The sequence below is a fragment of the Apodemus sylvaticus genome, chromosome 1 (genome assembly GCF_947179515.1).
Source record: "Apodemus sylvaticus chromosome 1, mApoSyl1.1, whole genome shotgun sequence".
In the NCBI taxonomy this organism is placed as follows: domain Eukaryota; kingdom Metazoa; phylum Chordata; class Mammalia; order Rodentia; family Muridae; genus Apodemus; species Apodemus sylvaticus.
The window spans coordinates 181,922,954-181,944,323 of NC_067472.1; the positions used below are offsets into that span (position 1 = coordinate 181,922,954).

The 21,370-nt window shown below is 51.3% G+C and overlaps 1 protein-coding gene across 2 annotated transcripts; it reads left to right on the forward strand.

The window, feature by feature from the left end:
- Nucleotides 1–1,335: 1,335 nt before the first annotated feature.
- Cd22 (CD22 molecule) lies at nt 1,336–17,787 on the forward strand. Of its 2 annotated transcripts, none has more exons than XM_052166062.1 (15): nt 1,336–1,450; nt 1,804–1,845; nt 4,754–4,811; nt 5,059–5,457; nt 6,960–7,259; nt 9,364–9,663; nt 9,806–10,069; nt 12,485–12,742; nt 12,948–13,211; nt 13,292–13,555; nt 14,911–15,007; nt 15,117–15,192; nt 15,465–15,583; nt 15,986–16,079; nt 16,680–17,787. In XM_052166062.1, the coding sequence occupies exons 1-15, from the start codon at nt 1,421–1,423 to the stop codon at nt 16,809–16,811; spliced, it is 2,697 nt and encodes an 898-aa protein (XP_052022022.1). In that variant the 5' UTR covers nt 1,336–1,420; the 3' UTR covers nt 16,812–17,787. The 2 variants fall into 2 exon arrangements, with proteins under 2 accessions (XP_052022022.1, XP_052022029.1); XM_052166069.1 differs by lacking the exon at nt 1,336–1,450 and adding an exon at nt 2,734–2,895 and having other exon boundaries at nt 1,814–1,845.
- Nucleotides 17,788–21,370: the final 3,583 nt, after the last annotated feature.

Sequence of the window (21,370 nt, forward strand, 5' to 3'; positions counted from 1 at the left end):
GCCCAGTACTGTGTGGAGGGCACATGCCACTCACGTCTCCACAGACAACACTGGAGAAAGCAGGAATGTTGCAAACACAGGGGTGGGTGTTGCCTCTGTTTTCTACCCAGAAAATTAGGAGCAGATATTATTAATAACCTGGCGACTTTTGCTATCTGTAGAGCCAGACTTCATCCAAATCCCCCGGAATGTTTATTCCAGGCTTTCTCTCCCTAGACCGTTATCTTTAGCTCTCCGTTAATAGAACTAATTCTTAGGTGAGATGTCACACCCCATGTATTTTGGAACTCACCGGCCTCTACCTATCTCAGTCAGAGACCACACCAGATCTGTAGACCCTGTAGCTACAGAACCATCTTCACGGTCACATACACTTTGCAAAGGAGTTTCCTGCCTCTTCGCCGTTTAGTTTTGAACTTCTGCACTCATTTTTTCCTGAGCAGCTGTGATCCTGAAGACGTTTTTGTGCGGCACATTCCCTGGGCCTGTAGAGTTGAGGTCAGCTCTGCCCTCATGTTTCCCTGTAGAATTTGCATCTCTCTGCTGGCTGCTGCCTGGTTCTGCCACCAATACGCTTACTGATTAGAAGACTCACGATACAAGCGGCACAGTTTCAGTCTCAAGACTTTCCCATTTGCAGGACTGCCAGAAGGGACAGTGGGTAAAAATGGTTGTGGGCAAGTTTGACAACCCAAGTTTGACCCCTTGAACCTACATAAATGTGGAAGAAGAGAGTTGACCGTAGGTTGTCCTCTGATCTCTACACAATCACTGGTGCAAACATATACACACACACAAACACACACACCACACACACATATAAACATACCCAACACACACTCACTCACAAACACAGACACCATACACAAAAACATACAACACAAGCATACACAACCCTCAAATACACACAATATACATACATACACTCACATGCCACACACATGCCACACACATACATACTCATAAACATACACCACAGAAACAACAGATATACTACTCACATGCCACATATACACATGTACACACATGCCACACATGCACAACACACACAAGCACACACAACTACACACACAACATGCAAAAACATGCAACACAAACACAACACATAAACACGCACAATACTCAAATATGCACAAACACACACACACATACACACACATACACATACACACACACACACACACACACACACACACACACACACACTTGTGCATCTGGGAACTATCCTAAATAAAAAGGAAGTAAAAAAGACTTCCCATTTAGCAACTCTCCCTTCTCCAGAGCTCTGGTCCTCCCCTAGCCCATGCAGCTGCTAACGTATCCATGTCAGTTCTAGATTTCCCTGATCCTGCCTTCGATGGGATTGCTAGTAATAAGATGGGATCAATCAGCAAGCTAAAGCAAGCCATCTTCAAGACCTATGCCTGGGAGCTCTAGCTCTGGGAATAAGGTTTGCTGAATGGGAAGCCTTTTTTACTTCATTTTTATTTATTTATGATGATGTCCAGGTTTGTGCATGCATGTGTGTGTGTGTGTGTGTGTGTGTGTGTGTGTTTGAGTATTGTGTGTTCAAGTGTGTATTTGTGTGTTGTCTGGCTCTAGGGAGACCTGGACAAGCCAGCTTGGAAATTCATCAGACCTGAAGACACAAGCCAACAGCTGACTGCAGAGAGTCAATTTGACTCTGACCTTGTGTTTTCCCCTATGGTGTCTCTTCCCTACCATATCTGCTGGTCTCTCTCGGGCACAGAGAGGAAGGGGGTGTGGCCAAGCGTGTTACACTTTTCTTACTTTTACTCTCAGATCGTGCTAGGGATCCTGAAGATCGAACACAGGAGGAAACAGGTAAAACCATTTTGATCTTTTCTCTTGTTCTCAACAAGTAAATATGGAGTAGCCTCTGTGTGCTGGCCATGAGGACCTGCTGTGTTTTCTTATCTACTTTGCAATAGGCACAGACAGGCCCCAATCCCAACCCCTCACCCTCAGCCCGTACTCCCCATCCCAGTCTTTCCAAGTCCCCATTTCAGGCTTTCTGAGTCCTCTGAGGTAGAAGTTGTTGAGTGCCGGGGCGGAAATGATGGGACCAGGAAGCTAACCTTGCGGCTCTCAGAAGGCGAGCAGATCATAGATCTTAACTGCAGGGCCCTGTTCTGTGCCTCTGGACTTAGTCACTGTTGCTGCTGCACCCCGCTCTACTTTCTCATCCGTCCAGGCCCCGGGCTCAGGTCCCTGCTTCGCATGCTGTAAATCCCTTGGGTGGGTAGGCAGCGTCGCTCTGGAACTGTCTGCTTTCTGCTCAAGCTCAAGCTGAGGTCTCCAGCCAGGCTCTGCTAAGGATGTGGCCAGAGGGGCTGCCGGACGAGCATGGTGGTCCAGCACTTGGAGGCTGATCGTTACCACAGCCCTTGTTGTGGCAACCCCAAGGGTGTTTCAAAGTGTGTCCCCCAGAACGGAGCTTGCAAGCCTGCAATGCTTTTGTTGGAAAGGATTAAAATAGATCGCATGGCCAAAGAAGTATGGCCGCTGCCTGTGTAAGCTCCTTAGACAACTCCTTAGACACTGAGAAGCCCCCCAGTGAAGCCTCCTGTTGAACTCTGCTTTTCCCAAGTGGCCGTGACCTTGGAGCTATCTCTATGCGATGCATTCCCTGTACCTGGGAAACTGAGGTCATCTGTACCACCTCAGATGATCTGTCCCAGCCTCAGCCCACAAACCTCTTTACACACCCAGGCCAGGCCAACACCAACAGTGGAGGCAGAACCCAGCCCGCTCTCAGCAACTGGACTGGCTTTCCCTACATCTGTTCCTGGTCACCCAACAGTCCTTACTTCCTGTGCCCTGCGGCCTGGGAGATAATTAGCTGGAGAGAGGGAGGTGCTGATACTGGGCAAGGTATGGGAAGCCTTGGTTGGGCAGGTGGAAGGGAAGGGACACAGCTCTGCTCTCTGACACCGGAGACACACTCTGTTGGCACATCCTGCGAGATCCCTGGGGACTCACACAGAGATCACAGCCACATGAATAGAGTTAAATTTAACTCTACATAAAGTGTAGGATGGTGGAGGCCAAGCTCGTTAGAGAGAGAGAGAGAGACAGACAGACGGACAGAGACAGACAGAGACTCAGAGTCACAGAGACAGACAGACAGACACACACACACACACACACACAGAGAGACAGAGAGTATCAGTTGTAAATTGGTTGCCCTTAAGTTGGTCTGTCAGGCTAGTGTTGTACACACTACTACTTATTTAAGACTTCTTACGACAGCTTGGTAAGCCCGACTAGCTTCAAGCTTGTATTCACCGATCCAGGCTCCTAAATTCTGGGATTTTTAGATATATACCACTAAGGCTGGTCCTGTGTATTGCTTCTAAAGCAAAACATTTCTCATAGCAATCTGGCTATTTCCTATGGTCAGACTGTGGGTGACCAGACACCAGGAGGTCCCCACTACCACCTGGTAACAACTGGCTGATGTTGGAAAAGGAACATCTGCCCCTTGTTCCCTGTAGGCACCAGGGGCTCAGGAGGGAGTCATTTGGATCTTTCTGTTTCTAAGGCTTTCTAACTCCCTCCAAATGTTCTGCTAATGTCATACTTCGCTATGAGTTTAGTTTTACTTTTTGAGCTAGTACTTCGATTTGAATCTAGGTCCTGTGCTTGCTAGGCTGGGCTCTACCACTGAGTCATGTCCCCAGCCCCTCCCTGAGGGACTCTAAGCAGGGGCTCTAGTGCTGAACTCTGCCTCCAGTGCCTTAATAAGTGATTTCTGTATCACAGAGATACACCCAGCCCTCTTTTTACTTTTCTTTTGAGACAAGTTTCTTGCTAAATTGACTAGACTGGGCTTGAACTTGCTTTGTAGCCAAGCTGACCTTGGGTTCGCAATTGTTTTACATCAGGATCTGGAGCACCTGGAATTCCAGGCCTGAATTGTTAGGCCTGGCTCAGGTTTGTTTTAATGTGTCCACCCTCCTACTACCCCGAGGCTTTCAAATCACTGTCTGATCCCTGTGTGTGATCCTGCAGTGATAGCCTGGGGAGACCCTTGCTACCTGAGCCTGGCATTCAAGGCATATAACAGGCTGGCAGCACAGAGCCTGAGAGAACAGAGTTTTAAGAGTTATAAAAGCCATCACGGTGGCTCAGGGGTCCAATGTGCTTGTGTACAAGTCCGGGCATATGAGTTGGAGTCCTGGGACCCACTGAAAGGAATCCTCAAAATTCTCCACAAAGTTGTCCCTGGTGTCCACACATGCACTGTAGCATGCACATGCCTAATTTGGGCACAAGCATGCACACACACAGACACACACACACATATACACACACACACACACATACACATACACACATGTCAATAATATGAAATAAAAATTACAAACAAATAAATGGATAGAAGAGAGAGGTAGAGGAGAGGAAAGTCTGCTTGAAGAAGTACAGTAAATCCAGAAAAGGTTCTGTGAGCGCCCCTGAACCCACATCTCTATCACATAAGCAGATACCCCCCACACACACACACACAATCAGAAAAAAAGGGGCCAGAGTTCAAAGGACAACAAACAAAACCAGCAAGCAACAAGATGGCTCAAAGGCAAATTCCTTTTGTTGTTGAGACAGGGTCTCAGAATGCAGCCCATGCTGGCCTCAGACTCGTAGCAATCCTCCTGCTTCAACATCTAGAATGCTGGGATTACAGTCAACACCCCAATACATCCAGTTTACAGAGTAACTCTTCTTCCCTTAGGTCCCACCCAGACGACTCACCATGCACGCCCACTGCCCGTGGCTCCTCCTGATTCTGGGTATGTGCTGAGGCCCAGGCTGGTGGGCTGGGTTTGGAGATATCAGTGGGCCAAGCAGCGAGGGCACGGGCCTGGGGCATTGGAAGGGAACTGTGGGGAGGCAATGTGCGCAGAGATAGATATTTTGTGCTCCTGCTCCACCGTGTGTCTCCCCAGTGTCTCTCTCTCCCTCTCCTACTTCCAACAAATTACAGGGAAAGGTTCTCATCCCTCAGTAACAACTTCTGACCAGAGTTGTGGCCTTTAGGACACGCGGCTTCATACGGCCCAGCAAAAAAATGGATCGTTGAACATCCCGAAACCCTCTTTGCCTGGGAGGGAGCCTGCATCCGGATTCCTTGCAAGTACCAAGTGCCCAAATACGATCATACAGAGATGCGTCTGGACAACATCCTCCTTTTTCAGCGCTATCAGTATGACAGCGGGAAGTTCAATGGCACTGTCCTGTACAACAACACAAAGACGGGGGACACAGAGACAGAGCTGTACCTGTCTCAACAAGGCAGAGTGACCTTTCTGGGAAACAGAATAAACAACTGTACCCTGAAAATCCACCCGATATATGCCAATGACTCTGGGAAGCTGGGCTTGAGGCTCACCTCAGGGACTGAGAAATGGATGGAGGATATTAACCTCAAAGTCTCTGGTAAGGCACAGGGAGGCAACCAACTGTTCTAGCAGTGGCAAAGAGGGACTAGGGAAGTTTGAGACCTGCTCACTGTTAGGTCTCAAACCCTGGAGTAAACAGCCCGAGGTGCCTATTTAATATTTTAAAGGGGTCTTGGCCAACGCCAGGTTCTCCCAGCATCCCTTAGTCCCTACCTGTTACAGGGCTGGCACCCCCCCTCCCCCCCTCTATCTGGACTCTCCAGCCCTTCCCCCCTCCCCCAACCTCCTCCCCATAGAATCCAGCCATTTGTGTAGTCTGAACTCTTTTTAACCTCTTGCCCTTTTTCATGGCTGCTGTCCCTTCTCTCTTCTCTTCCTCCCTGCCCCTCCTCACCTGGCTCAGGGTCCCCTCCATTCTGGACTCTCCCGGATGTCCCTGCCTTTTATCTACAATAAACTTCCTCCTCCACCACACCTAGGAGCAGTCTTGTCCTTTCCTTATTTCTTGTTCTCATTCACTCACCAAATAGGAGCTGTTGACACGCGCACGCACACACACACACACACACACACACACACACACACGCACACGCGCACACACACACGCACACACGCGTACACGCACGCACACGCGCGCACACACACGCATGTGTGCACACACACGCACGCACACACACGCACACACACACACACGCACGCACGCACTCGCACACGCATGCACGCACACACACCCAGCCCACTGCAGAACGAGCAATGGTCCTACCTCAGGCTCTCTCTCCTCAGCTTGTGTCTGTTCTGGAATCTGTTGTCTGGTCTCTCAGGTTTTCTGAAGCTTTCCAAAGCAGAGAGAGGTCTGGATTTTCAAATTTCCACAGTGTGTAAGTGACCAAATTAAAGGAAATCTTTTAGGGTAGCTGAGGAGAGCACAGAGATCAGACATGACCCGTAACAGCAGCCAGGGGCCTCTGCCAGAGACAGTATCATCAGTCCACACTAGAGCTGTCCGTGCTGTGCCTCTTGACGTCACATCACACTGGCTGGTCTAGTGTGGTGGAGATCTGAGCCCTGGGCCTCAGGATCACCCCACTAAAGGAATGTTGGGCTTGGCAGACTCTAATTCTGAGGCTGTCAAACAAACACATGTCACCAATGATTAGCAATACATGAAGAAATAAACCAACCAACCAACCAACAAACAAATAAATAAATAAATCCACCCTGGCTGAACACAAGCATGTCACCAATGATTAGCAATACACAGACAATTAAACCAATAAATAAACAAATCAAATCAAATCACCCTGGCTGATCCTGAGGCCATTTAGAAACTTAAGGGAAGGAGAAAGCGAGAAACAAAGTCAACTGTTAGACACAATTTCCCAGCAGGCTTTGTGTTCCCAAGGCCTTCCAGAGCAGTCAAACTGCCTTGCAAGGGCTTCTTCTGGGGTCACATGGGACAGGATGCCTAAAGCCAAAGGTGGAAAGCCAGTCTGAGTCCCATCCCCAGCAAGCAGGCCCCCTCTCTCTTTCTCCCCCCAGAGAGACCGTTCCAACCTGAAATCGACCTACCATCAGAAATCCAGGAATACCAAAGTGTCACTCTGACTTGTGGACTGAATTTCACCTGCTTTGGGTATGATATCAACTTGAAGTGGTCCCTGGAAAAGTCTGAGATCACCCCCAGCATCTCTTCTGTCACCTCCTCTGTTAAGAAAGTCTCTACACAGAGCATGCTCACCTTCCAATCAGAGTGGACGGACAATGGAAAGAGTGTGACGTGCCAAGTCCAGCACTCCTTCAAAGTACTCTCTGAGAAAACAGTGCATCTGGATGTTAAGTGTGAGTCTCTGGGTGGGAAGGATGTCACCTGTCACCTTCTTCCTAAATCCTGTTGAGTTGAGACTGGCCTGGTCTACATAGTGAGTTCAAAACAAATTAGACCCTATCTTAAAAAAAAAAGAACTAAACAAAAAACAAAAACCCAAGCCTGTGAATTGATTAGGAGCCAGGTCTTGTCTTGAATATCAGCTTAGGCTGAGAACACAGCACCTAGCCAGGTTCAACTTGTGTGGAGTAACAGTTGTAATGGAGTAGACAGATAAGAAACGTTAATCAAGAAACACAGAACAGGGCTTAGAGAGATGGCTCAGTGGTTAAGAGCACCATCTGCTCTTTCAGAGAACCTGAGTTCAATTCCCAGCCACCACATGGTGGCTCACAACCATCTGTAATGGGATCCGATGCCCTCTTCTGGTGTGTCTGAAGACGTGAGAGTATACTCATATGCATGAAATAAATAAACAAATCTCAAAACAAAACAAAACAAAACAAACAAACAAAAAAACAATTGCCAGGAGGAAATGTGTGTATTAAGAGAAAAAGAGGGCTGAGTAGGTAACTCTGAATTTACCTAGCCAACCTAAAAATAACTTTGAATTTTTTTTTTTTTTTTTTTTTTTTTTGGAGACAGGCTTTTTCTGTGTAGCCCTGGCTGTCCTGGAACTCACTCTGTAGATCAGGTTGGCCTCAAACTCAGAAATCCCGCCTGCCTCTGCCTCCCAAGTGCTGGGATTAAAGGTGTGTGCCACCACCGCCCAGCCCAGAATTATTTTTTTTAAAAAAGCTTAGTACTACATGATGTGCTATTTATTTAATTTTTAAATTTGTATTTGTACGTGTATGAGTGGTTTTTGCGCTGATCACAAGAATGGTGTCTGTGGAGGCCAGAAGGGGGCAGTGGATGCCCTGGCACAGGAGTAACAGACAGTTGTGAGCCTCCCTGTGGGTGCTGGGAACCCGTGTCTTCTGGAAGACCAACCAGTGTTCTTAACTGCTGAGCCATCTCTCTAGTCCCATAATACGTTGTTTTTTGTTTTGTTTTGTTTTTAAGTACTTAGGAGAGATTGTTCAATGGTTTAGAGCACTTACTGCTCTTGCAGAGGACCTGAATTCAAATCCTAGCACCCACACCAGGCAACTGACAACCAGGATCTGGTTGAACCCCAGAGCTCACATTTTAAAAGCTGAATGTAAGTAGGCTATGGTAGTATGCACCTTTAATCCCAGATCTCAGGAGGTAAAGGCAGGTAGATCTGAGTTCGAGGCCAGCCTGGTCTACAGGACGAGTTCCAGGACAGCCAGGGCTACATGGAGAAACCCCATCTGGAAGAATGAAAAGCCAACAAAACAAAACAAAACAAAACAAAACAAAACAAAACAAAGAAGGTCGAGTGTGACGGCTTTTGCTTGTTGTCTCGGCTTCGGGGAGGCCGATCCGGGTGGATCCTCAGGCCATCAAGCCTGCTCTAACTGAGCTCCAGGTCCGGGAGAGGCCCAGTCTCAAAAAAACATAAAAACAAGATGGATGGTTTCTAAAGCACAACGCCCATCCATGGTTGTCATCTGACCGTATCCACCGCGCATGCGCAGGCACACACACACAAATCCCCCAAAACGGTAAAAAGAAAAGGAGGTTAGGAGGCGGGTGATAGATAAGAGAGACCCCGGGTGAGGAAGGTGCAGACCTCAGCCGACATGACAGACAACAGGCAAAGATCCCATGGAGAGGAAGGACCACACGCAAAGGTCCTGAGGTGGAGCAGGCAGTGGCCGAGGACAGGAGGGGAGTGTGGGTCAAGCCGGAGCCATTTGAGCTAAGAGCAGAAGGGAGCAGAGAGGAGAGGACACACTGGTCTCCTGGACTGTACAAGCCCAGTGGGTAGACAGCTTCAGTGCCAGTCTCTGAGGACGTTCGGGGATGCCCGCAGAGACACGTGGGTAGGGGAGGGAGAAATGGGAGCACGCAGACAAGTGAGGAGCTGGGGCCGGCACCGGGTGGGCACCGGAACCACAGATGTGCGCGCTACTGCTGTGGGAATGGAAGTGCAGCACCCCCCCCCCAGCTTTCCCGGTCCTCTCTGCAACTGCTTCTCTGTTCCTGCAGACACCCCAAAACTGAAGATCGAGGTCAATCCCACAGAGGTCAAGGAGGGCAACTCTGTGACCATGACGTGCCAGGTTATCAGCAGCAACCCGAAACTCAGGAAGGCAGTGGTGTCCTGGTTCAAGGATGGACACCTCCTGCAGGAACAGGAATGGGAATGGGAACAGAAGCAGGAACGGGATCAGACAGCCACGCTGACTCTGCATCCAGTGACCAAGAACATGACAGGGAAATACCAGTGCCAGGCGTCCAACGTCGTAGGCCAAGGCCAGTCGGAAGAAGTGGCACTCACGGTGCTATGTGAGTTTCCTGGAAGCTGGTGAGGGAGGTGCAGAGCTAGCCCGGCCCTCCAGGGACGATCACAGAGGTTCAGGTGGCTGAGGGAGGGCCCACGTCTGCAGGGTCTGCTCACCTGTCCCGCAACTGCCGTACATTCTTTCAGATGCTCCAGAGCCCTCCAGGGTTCACATCTACCACTCACCCGCTGAAGAGGGACAGTCCATTGAGCTGATTTGTGAGTCACTGGCCAGTCCGAGGGCCACAAACTACACCTGGTATCACAACGGGAAAGCCGTACTTGGAAACACCCAAGAGAAGCTCCAGATCCCTGAAGTCTCCCTGTGGCATGCTGGGAGTTACTCTTGCTTGGCAGAGAACAATCTGGGTCGTGGACAGATTGACCAGGAAGCTGAACTGGATGTACATTGTGAGTGGCCAACTGACTTCGGGTGTTTGGAGGAAAGAGGGAAATAGGGTGTAGGGGTGAGGGGCTGTGGGACTGAAGGGGTGTAGTGGGTGTTGGGTGTGGGGGTGAGGGACTGTAGCAGGTGTTGGTTGTGTTGTGAGGGGGTGTAGGGAGTGTCGGGTTGGGGGTGAGGGGGCATAGGAGGTGTTGGGTGGGGGCTGGGAGGTGTAGGGGGTGTTGGGTAGGGGGTGTGTTGTGAGGGGGTGTAGGGGGTATTGGGTGGAGGGGTGAGATGGTGGAGGGGGTGTTGGGTGGGGGGCTGGAGGTTTCGGGGTGTTGGATGGGGAGGCTGGGGAATGTAGGGGGTGTTGGGTAGGGGGTGTGTTGTGATGGGGTGTAGGGGGTGTTGGGTAGGGGGTGTGTTGTGATGGGGTGTAGGGGGTGTTGGATAGGGGGTGTGTTGTAAGGGGGTGTAGGTGGTATTGGGTGGAGGGGTGAGATGGTGGAGGGGGTGTTGGGTGTGGGCTGGGGGTATCTGGGGTGATGGGTGAGGGTCTGGGAGGTTGGGGGTGTTGAGTAGGGGGGTGTTGTGATGGGGTGTAGGGAATGTTAGGTAGGGGGTGTGTTATGATGGGGTGTAGGGGTTTTGGGTAGGGGGTGTGTTGTGAGGGGGTGTAGGGGGTGTTGGGTGGGGGGTGAGGGGGTGTAGGAGGTGTTGGGTGGGGGGCTGGGGATAGAGGGTGTTGGGTAGGGGATTGGGGGGAGGGGGTGTTGGGTGGGGGGCTAGGGGTGTAGGGGGTGTCAGGTAGGGGGTGTGTTTGAGGGGGTGTAGGGAGTGTTGTTTGGGGGCTGGGAGTATAGGAGGTGTTGGGTGGGGGTCTGGGGGTATAGGAGGTTTTGGGTGGGGGGCTGGGGTGTAGGAGGTGTTGGGGGGCTGGGGAGTATAGGGGGTGTTGGGTGGGAGTGTGTTGTGAGGGGGTGTAGAAGGTGTTGGATGGGGGTATTGTGAGGGCGTATAGGTGGTGTTGGGTGGAGGGGTGAGGGGGTGTTGTGTGAGGGGTGAGGGGGTGAGCAGGTGTTGGAAAGACAGGCAGTCAGTCACCTGGAGCTTCACAGCTGCATTCTAGACAATGACCAAGAGCTTCCGCATACAGCAGTTACTGAGTAGATATTTGTTGAATGAATTAATTTCACCAGCCTGGCGGCTCAGATCTGACATCCCAGCTACTTGGGAAGCTGAAGGATCACAAATGTGGGCTGCAGAGTAAGTTCAAGGTCAGCCTAGATAACTTAGTAAGAGACTGGCTCAAAAGTAGAAAGAGGACCAGAGATGCAGCTCAATGACAGAATACTACAATGTACCAGCGAGGGACTGGGGCGTGGCTCAACAACCAAACACTAGTCTAGAATCCCCCAGGGAGGGGCTTCGGGCGTGGCTCAGTAGCCGAGCCCCTGCCTAGAATCCCTCAGTGAAGGGCTAGGAGTGTGGATCAGTGATAGAGCCCCTGCCTAGAGTCCCCCAGGTAGGGGCTGGGGGTGTGGTTCTGTTGGTAGAATGCTTAGCAGACATGAAGCTCTGGATTCAATCCCCAATTGCATAAAATAAACAAATGTAGCAGCACATACCTGAAATCTCAGCACTTAAGACACTAAGGTAGGAGAATGGTAAATTCAAGGTCATCCTGGCTCTATAGCAAGTTTGAGGCTGGCCTGGGCTATATGAGACCCTACTATTGGGACTTCCCAGCCAAGGGCATGGAGACATAACCTTAGCTGGCAACGGGCGAGTCCCTGAAGAAGTCCTGACAGATCTGAGAGCCAGAGGGACTATGTTGTCATTCTGCCCCACTGTTTGGCACACCTTAGCACAGCTTAGCTTGCTTTGGAGATGCTTCCAAGACAGAGACTTGTCTGTTGGGCACCTAGTGGTTTGAATAAATACAGACAGGGCCACCCATACTCTGAACATCTAGACGTCTGGACAGCAGTAGGTAAGTATCACACCATTGGCTGCTCTAAGGGTATCCTTTGGGAAGATTCTAGAAGGCGAGGTACCCAACCTAATGGGGGCTTTAAACAGCTTGGGCTCTGGCAGTGTACTCACAGCTGCAAGAGGGAGCAGGAGAGGATTCATTCAGGGACAGTGTGAAAAGGCTTTGAGAAAACCAGCCTTGCAACTGGCCCAGGGTGGTATGAGTCGGCCATTTTAGCTATTAAGGCGCTAAGGTGGTCACAAGTTCAAGGCTGGCCTGTGCAAATTAAGAAGACTGTGACTCAAAAATAAAAGGTTAAAAAGAAAAATAGGTTAGGGTTAGCAATATAGTTCAGTGGTAGAGCTCTTGCCTAGCCCGTGTAAGACCTCGCGTTTGATCTCTGATGCTTGAAAAGAGAAAGAAAACTAATCATTCTTTGCTTGCCTCTCCTTTCTACCCTAAGATACTCCCAAGAATGTAACCACAGTGATTCAAAGCTTCACACCAATTCGGGAAGGAGACAGTGTGACCCTGGTCTGTAGGTACAACTCCAGCAATCCAGTTGCCACCTCCTACAAATGGAGCCCTCCGGGTTCTGGGAGTGAGCTCAAACCCGGAGTACTGAAGATTCAGAAAGTGACATGGAATGCCATGCCTGTCAAATGTGCCGCCTGTAACTACGATTGTTCGTGGGCCTTGCCTGTCAGCCTGAATGTTCACTGTGAGTGACAGGGTGTCCAGGAGGTGGTCACATTGAGATATGTGGGTGGGAGAGTGAGGGGACGGGGACCCGGAGCACAGGCCACAAGACAGGATTGAGGGAGGACACCTAGGCTCAGGGAAGTCCTAATCAAGGGCACAGGAAGCTTTGGGGACATCAAAGCGGGAAGAGAGCCAATCCATCACCTGAGGCTGTGACCCTGCAGACGCCCCCAGAGCCGTGAAGGTACTGAAAGTGAGCCCCACCTCAGAGATCCACGCCGGGCAGCGTGTCCTCCTCCAGTGCGTCTTCTCGGGGAGCCACCCGGCAGAGGTCCGCTTCTTCTGGAAGAAGAATGGGAGTCTCGTGCAGGAAGGGAGAGACCTGAGCTTCAGCTCCATCTCTCCAGAAGATTCTGGAAATTATAACTGCGTGGTTAACAACTCCATCGGAGAGACCTCGTCACAGGCCTGGAGCCTGCGAGTGCTGTGTGAGTGGCTGGGGCTGGGGGCCAGTGTGAAGATGATGAGGTGACCCACTGCCCCGGCCTGACGCGGGGACTCCTTACAGATGCTCCTCGGCGGCTGCGTGTGTCCATCAGCCCCAGGGACAGCGTGATGGAGGGGAAGAAGGCCACCTTGTCCTGTGAGAGTGACGCCAACCCGGCCATCTTTCAGTACACCTGGTTTGACTCCAGAGGCCAAGACCTCCACTTCTCGGGCCAGACACTGAGACTGGAACCCCTGAGGGTCCAACACTCGGGTTCCTACCGCTGCCAAGGGACCAATGAGCTAGGCGTGGGAGAGTCACCACCCACCACCCTCACCGTCTACTGTAAGTTCCCCCTGCTATCTTCCCTTGAGTTCCTCCCCTGTCCCGGGAGCTGCAGTCCCTTCCCCGCTTCCTTCTCCCGTGTCCAGCCCAGGCGTGCATACCCTGTGACCAGTAGCTCCTGAGTGGAATGTCCCCCTGTCACCGGGTCCTGCTCTACAGGCCTGCCTTCCTCCTTTCCTCTGCATGACAATCTCGCCCTTGATGGATAAAACCCTTAGCTCTTTGCTTTTTGGTTTTATTTTTTGTTTTTTTGGTTTGGTTTGGCTTTTCAAGGCAAAGTCTCTCTGTGCAGTCCTGGCTGTCCCAGAACTTGCTCTATAGACACATTCTCAAACTCACAGAGATCTGCTTGCCTTTGCCTCCCAAGTTCTGTGACTAAAGGTGTTCTCTGCCACTGCCCAGCTAAGATCCTTATTTCCTAGCTTTTGATATGTTATTGTTTTACACAAGACAATACAAGCACATTTCGGGTTTTTTTTGTTTTTTTGTTTTTTTTTTTGGATTTAGTTTTTTTGACAGGGTTTCTCTGTGTAGCCATGGCTGTCCTGGAACTCACTCTGAAGACCAGGCTGGCCTCGAACTCAGAAATCCACCTGCCTCTGCCTCCCAGAGTGCTGGGATTACAGGCGTGTGCCACCACCGCCCGGCTTATAAGCACATTTCAAACACAAAAATTAATCTGAACAGGGCCTTGAGAGGCTGGAGGGGAGATACCATGTGAAAGTCCATGCCAGCCTGGGCTACATAGAAAAACAAAAGAACCCTGTCTCCCTGTCCTACAAAACCCACCCACACTACTTTTATTTGTGTGAGAAGGGCCTTGGTATGCAGCCCAGGTTGGCCTTGAACTCCAGGTTCAGCCTCCTGAGTGTCCTCCTGATTACAGAGAGGAGGCGCCACGCCCAGTTTGTGCTTGCCTCTTTCCAATGACTGTAGCCCATCCCACCTCCCTAGCCCAGGCTTCAAGGTGCTGAAGGCTCTGCTGTGGGCACACCTGCAAGGACAAGCAAGGGACCAAGCTGTTGTGGAGCTGGGTCTGCCTGGGCACACTAAGGTTTGACTGTCGGGTCAAACTGCTCTCAGGGTTGCGTGGCAGCAAGGAATGAACGCAAGGTCACAGGCTTCCTGTGAGAGCTGACTGTGGAGTAGCTCTCACTAGGGGCAAAGATTTGTCTCCTCTCTTCTATCAGGGGTGGGGAGACAGGGATGACTTCTCCACCCCCTTCTACATCACTCTCCCATATGTGGAGGACAGCTGCAGGCAAGAAGGACCAGGCCTCATGAAGGGAGAAGGGCAGGATGCTCTCTGTCCGTCTTCACAAGGCAGAGTGGGCCTGTCTACCTTTCTTCACCAGACAGTCCAGAGACCATCGGCAAGCGTGTCGCCTTGGGACTAGGGTTCTGCCTGGCTATCTGCATCCTGGCCATCTGGGGGATGAAAATCCAGAAAAAGTGAGGCCCCGCCGGCTGCCCCCTCCTCTTCCTGCCCCCTCCCCACAGCCCACAGCCCACAGCCCGCTGGGATCATCCCCACCGCCCTCACAAAACCCTTGATCCTTAGATGGAAGCACAACCGGAACCAGCAGGGGCTTCAGGAAAATTCCAGTGGCCAGAGCTTTTTTGTAAGGAACAAAAAGGTAAGGCGAGAAGAAGGTGAGACCCAGGGTAGCCTCTGAGGACAACAGATGCGAAAAGGGCCTGAGGATACCTGGTATCTGCAGACTCAGTGCTGGAGAAGACAATGGCCAGTTTGAGGTCAGCCTGACTTCTCTAGTACATTGCTGAGATCCTTTTTTTTTTTTGGGGGGGGGGGAAGCCTCCAGGGAATTGTTGGGGTCAAAGGCCAGGGGCAAGACATGGGGTCAGGGGTCAGGGAAGAGAGACACAACTTCAACTTGGCATCTTCCAGGCTAGAAGGAACCCTCTCTCAGAAGGCCCCCAATCCCAGGGATGCTACAATCTGGCCATGGATGACACCGTGAGTTACGCCGTCTTGCGCTTTCCAGAGAGCGACCCACACAGCTCTGGGTACGGAGGGTACTAGAGTTTGGTAGCTGTAACTCCCGAGGGCTGTGGGAGGAAAACCGGGTGTCCTGGTCTTCCCTCTTTGTGCCAGGCCTGTGCGGGGCTCCACTGTACACCCATCCCCCCATTCTTGCTGCATGACAAGGTGACAGGCCTCAAAGGGCCATTGTGTGTCTTTAGTTCAGACGCGGGTGTCCGGAACCAGGCTGCATCGCAGGTTGACTATGTTGCAATACACTGGCATCTGCAGTCTCAGTGCTAGAGAGGACGAGGCAGGGGAATGGTCATTTTCATGAGCTGTTAGTGTGGTGCCGGGCACAGAGGCGAAGAGGCCTTTTCCGCTAAGGGGCTGGGGTTGAGGTGCTGCTGGGGAAAACTCATGTGTATCCATCTCCTCTCTCTCAGAGATGCAGGGACCCCAGCAACACAGGGTCCTCCTCCAAACGACGATGACAATGGCGACACAGTCACTTACTCGGTGGTACAGAAGCGGCACATGGTAAGAGGGCAGAGCTACGGAAAACTGGAGGGGCGGGGCGGGCGGGGGTCGCGACTGCGAGCCGGTCATGGGACATGCAGACAATGAAGCTGGCAACGGTGGCAGTCTTAAGTTTATTTCTCATTGCTATCATGAATTCCCAAGACCCGGTAGTTGATAATGGAAAGAGGATTATTTGGGCTCATGGTTGGTTCTGAGAATCCAAGACCAGGGGGCTGTATCTGGTGATGGCAGAGCCCTGGGCTGACACAAAGCATTCACAGCTGGGGCAGATGTCACAGAGAACTCAACTCCCTAAAACAGTCTCTGCCTTGATTATCTACTAATCCATCAATACAGTCACCTCCCACAGACCCCACAGTTGGTACATTCCCAACACATGACACCCAGGGAACACACTCAGACCCCATAGTTGCCCGGGCAGAGGGCAAAAGTAGGAGCCAGGACAGGGTACCTGGGTATCTAAGGGACGCAGCATAGCATTTGTAGACGAGATGACCCCGCCCCACTTGGACATCAGGGACCCAATGGGAGAAGACTTGAAAGGGAACGGAGGGAGGTCGGTCACCCCAGCCCGGCTCACCATCACGTGTTTTGCAGGGTGACTATGAGAATGTGAGTCCAAGCTGCCCCGAGGATGAGAGCATCCATTACTCAGAGCTGGTTCGGTTTGGGGCTGGCACACGGCCCCAGGCAAAGGAAGAGGTAGACTACGTGACCCTCAAGCACTGAGGTGGGCAGTGGCTGCAGCAGCAGGTTCTGGAGCCTGAAGAAGACAATAACTTCTTCAGCTGCTGCGGCTCGGCTGCACAGGCACAGGCAGCTCCTGGGCACACACGCAGGCGCGCATGCCTGCACGGTCATCTAAACACCTGTGTCTGACCAGACCTAGCCAGCCTTCTCTGTACTGGTGATCCTCCCCCTTCTCCTACGCCAGGCACCCACCACCCTCTGCTCCACCCGGGAGCCTCGCTTCAGCTGGATGTGTTCCTGATGCGATTCACTAGGACCGTCATTAACATTTCTTCTTCCCCTTGATACTTCACCCCACTCACTATTCTTACTACCCGCTTTCTGGCCCTGGAGAGAAATCCCCAGGAAGGACAAAAGTAAGGAAGCAAGAGGCACTGTCCCCAGCTGCCTTTTACTACCAAGATGTCTTCAAGTGAGCCGAAACTTCTGTGGAGATGGTGCCTTCCCTCAGGGGCCCTGGACGCTGAGCAGACGGAACGACATGGATATATATAAAAAAAATTCACTAAATGCTTCATACTAAAAATGGCACAGCCGTCACTTGAATTATTCTGTGTTGGTGATTGGTGTGATTAGACTGGAAACCTAGAGACTGGAATGGCCCCTTGGATCCTGGAGGGAGGGGAAGAGACTCAGGGTAACATCAGGGTCCCTAGGGGCACCGTTGTCTTGCAGTGTTGGTATTCAACTGAGGGCTTCATGCATGCCAGGGGTGGTGGTTTGTATATACTTGGCCTAGGGAGTGGCACTATTAGGAGGTGTGGCCTTGTTGGAGTAGGCGTGTCACTGTGGGCACGGGCTTTAGCCAGTCTTCTCCTAGCAGCTTTCAGATGAAGATGCAGAACTCTCAAGTTCCTCCTGCTCCATGCCTGCCTGGATGCTGCCATGCTCCCACCTTGATGATAATAGACTGAACCTGTAAATCAGCCCAAATTAAATGCTGTTCTTTATAAGAGTTGCCTTGGTCATAGATGGTGTCTGTGCACAGCAGTAAAACCCTAAATAAGATACCAAGTAAGTAAAACCATATCTTCCTCACTGGAGGTAGGCTGCCACCCCCAACACCTCACTGGGGGATTCTAGGCAGGGGCTCTACCACTGAGCTACACCCCAGCTCCTCACTGGGGAATTCTAGGCAGGGGCTCTACCGCTGAGCCACGCCCCAACCCCTCCCTGGGGGATTCTAGGCAGGGGCTCTGCCACTGAGATACATCTCCAGCCCCCCACTGGGGGATTCTAGGCAGGGGCTCTACCACTGAGACACATCCCCAGCTCCCCACTGGGGGATTCTAGGCAGGGGCTCCACCACTGAGCCACGCCCCCAGCCCCTCACTGGGGATTCTAGGCAGAGGCTCCACCACTGAGCCACGCCTCCAGCCCCTCACTGGGGGATTCTAGGTAGAGGCTCTACACTGAATCATGCCCCAGCCCCTCACTGGGAGATCCTAGTTCTAGTACTGAGCTATACTTCTGGTCTCCTATTTATTGGAAAATTGTATCTCGACTCACTCTGTAGCTCAGACAGACCCTGAACTTAGATTCCTGCTGCCTGAGCCTCCCAAGTATCTGGACGCCATATCCTACACCACCAGGAGCTGTTGCTTTTGTCTCTGGGAAAGCATATTGGCTTTGCAGCCGGGGCGAGTATTGGTGCACATCTTGATTCTTCTGTTTACCCAGCTGAGTGACCTTGGGCAGAGTTTTCCAACATGACTGAGCCTCAGTTTCTCCAAGATGAAGATGTTGTTATTCTCTAATACATATGTGGTTTGAGGAAGTAAAGTTTAGTCTTCTATTCAGCGGGGTCACACTGAGAAGCCAAGTGCAGAAGGCAAAACTCCTAAAACCTCAACCCCCAATTCCCATCAGTAGTTCGAAGCCAGCCTGGACTACGTGGAGAGACACTGTCTCAAAAACAAGAACAAAGAAATAAGGGGGAATAACTCATCCTCCCAGCTGTCCTCAGGGGGGAACTGCCAGGTTCTTTTGGATCTCCCCAGTTCGCTATTGGCCCCCATGATTCCAGGTCCTAGGACTAGCCTTCCCAGTTCATCGGCTCAGCCTAGGGAGTGAGGTGTGCTTCACCAACCACAAGGGCAAGGACCTACAACTCCGGTCACCCAGGAGGGTCCCCTTCCTTTCCTTCTCATCTTTCCCCAGAGCCAGAGGGAGGTGCTGCTGATTCCCTCTTTGTTCCCAAATTGATCTCAGGTGAGCACCATCAATTTCTCTGGAGGCCAGCGGGACTTTAAATACTTTAAATGAAGGGCTGATGGGAAGGCTCTGTGGTCAAAGGTGCCTGCTTCCAAACCTGACAACCTGAGTTCGATCCCCAGGACCCACATGGTAGAAGGACAGAACTGCCTCCCCCAACTGGTGTCCACACACTTTGGCATGTCCACCCTCACATACACACGTAAATTTAAAATAAATATCTGGGGGGGGAGTGCTGGAGAGGTGTCTCAGTAGTTACGAATGCTCACTGCTTTCAGAGTAATCTCTCCAGGTGCCCTCGGTTTTTAAAAAACATTTATTTATTTTTACACTAAAAAAAGAAAAGAAAAAGAAAAAAAGCACTGTTTAAATGAGAGAAGGAAGGCCTTAGGGGCTTCTATACTCAGAATGAAGTTAAGCAATACTCAACCACTAATTAATGATTCATTCATATTTATGGCAAGCATTTGGTGAATATCTAGCCATCTGGGGCCGGAAATCTGGCTCAGCGTGTAGAGCGTTTGCCTGGCCGGCATGAGTCCATGTGTTCTGCGTCTAGCACGATATAAAGCTGGCGTGGTGTCGCTGCCAACAACCCTAGCATGGAGGAAGCAGAGGGCTGGGAAGCTCAAGGTCATCCTCCACCATACAGCAAATCTGAGACAAACCTGGATGCATGAGACTTTCTCTCAAGACACAAAACAATAAAAGAAACCCCACACCTGGCAGAGCCCATTGTTGGGGCACAAGAATTATAAAGCGCAAAGTCAATGTCGTGACACTTTTGATCAAGTCTCCAAAGACCCCTTGAGGGCAAGGTCTTCTCCAAGGAGCAGAAGGCAGCCCTGAGGCTGACACAGTCTGGGTGAGGCTTCCTGGCAACCACCAAGCACCTTCTCATCCTGTCCCCAAGCCCAGCTGCTGGTATAAAGCAACTTCATGACCCATTGACCACGAGATGTGGCTGTCAACAGCCTTGCTGAGGCGTGAAGAGCAGGTGTCCAGGAAGTCCAGAGGCCCAGACTCCAGAACACAAGCAGTCTTTCACCCTAGATTAAGCCATTATCCCAGGACCAAGCACCTATGGGGGCACGGTGAGCACATCAGACCTCGGCACTCATGAGGCCAGCCTTTTAGCAGGGATAGCAGACACGGGGTCATATGGTCAAAGGGACAGTGAAGGGCCACAAAGCAACCTGCATACAGAAGATTGTGGACCCTCAATGATAATGTCACTGTAGAATTAGACTGGAACTGCCAGTGTACATATGTAGGTGAAGCAGAAATTTACAAAAAGCAACTATGGATCTAGGTATGGAAACCAGGACCTTGTGTACACTAGGTAAACACTCTATCACTGAGCTGTGCACACACATAACCCCTCACTCATAGAGTCTAGGCAGGTGATGCACCACCAAGCCACGCCCCCAGCCATTGGTACTTATTTTGATAGAGTGTTATTAAGCTCTCTATGCTGAACCTGAACTCACTCTGTAGCTCAGGTTGGCCTTGAACTTGTGATTCCCCCTACATCGACTTTCAGTATAGCTGGAATTACAGGCTGCACCACCAGGCTTAGGACACTAAGAGATTCTTTTGCTGTTTGTATATGAATGACAACATGTGCCTACTTTGGGTGACTGAAGTCCCCAGAATTCTTTTAGTTGTTGTTGTTACCTAGAATTGAGTCAATAAAGCAGGAGCCTGTGAACTCATCCTGCAGTGGGGCAGATTCAGCTCCCTGTGGGTCTGGGTGGGCAGTGGAGGGCACAATGTCTTACCCCATGAACCCTACGTCTTTAAGGTCTTCACCCGAGTCAGTTATACCCCGTCCGTCCTCTCCCTCCCATGTCCGCTCTCACCTCCTGCAGACCAGCATAGGGTGCCCCATCAGCTGCTCATCCAGGCTGTGAGCACCCCCGGCTAATGGCCACCCCGCCCTCCTCTCCCTTCCAGCTCACTGCCCATCCCTGGCATCACCCAGCAGCCCGGCAAGGGGACTCCTGAGTCTCAGAGGCACCCGGCAGCACTAAGAGGTGAGTCCCATTTTCAACGGCTCCTCTCTTTCCTGGGTTTCTGTACCCAAGATGTTCCCTGGGGTGTAATATACTGATGGGAACTGGCCTGGCCTGCCTTTGGGGCAGTCTGTTCCCCTAGCACCTCCTTTGCCTGCCTCTCCCTGCCTAATGTAGCTAGTATCCAACTCTCTCTCTCTCTGTCTCTCTCTGTGTGTGTGTGTGTGTGTGTGTGTGTGTGTGTGTGTGTGTGTGTGTGCGTGTGTGTATGTGTGTATGTGTGTGTGTGTGTCTGTCTCTGTCTCTCTC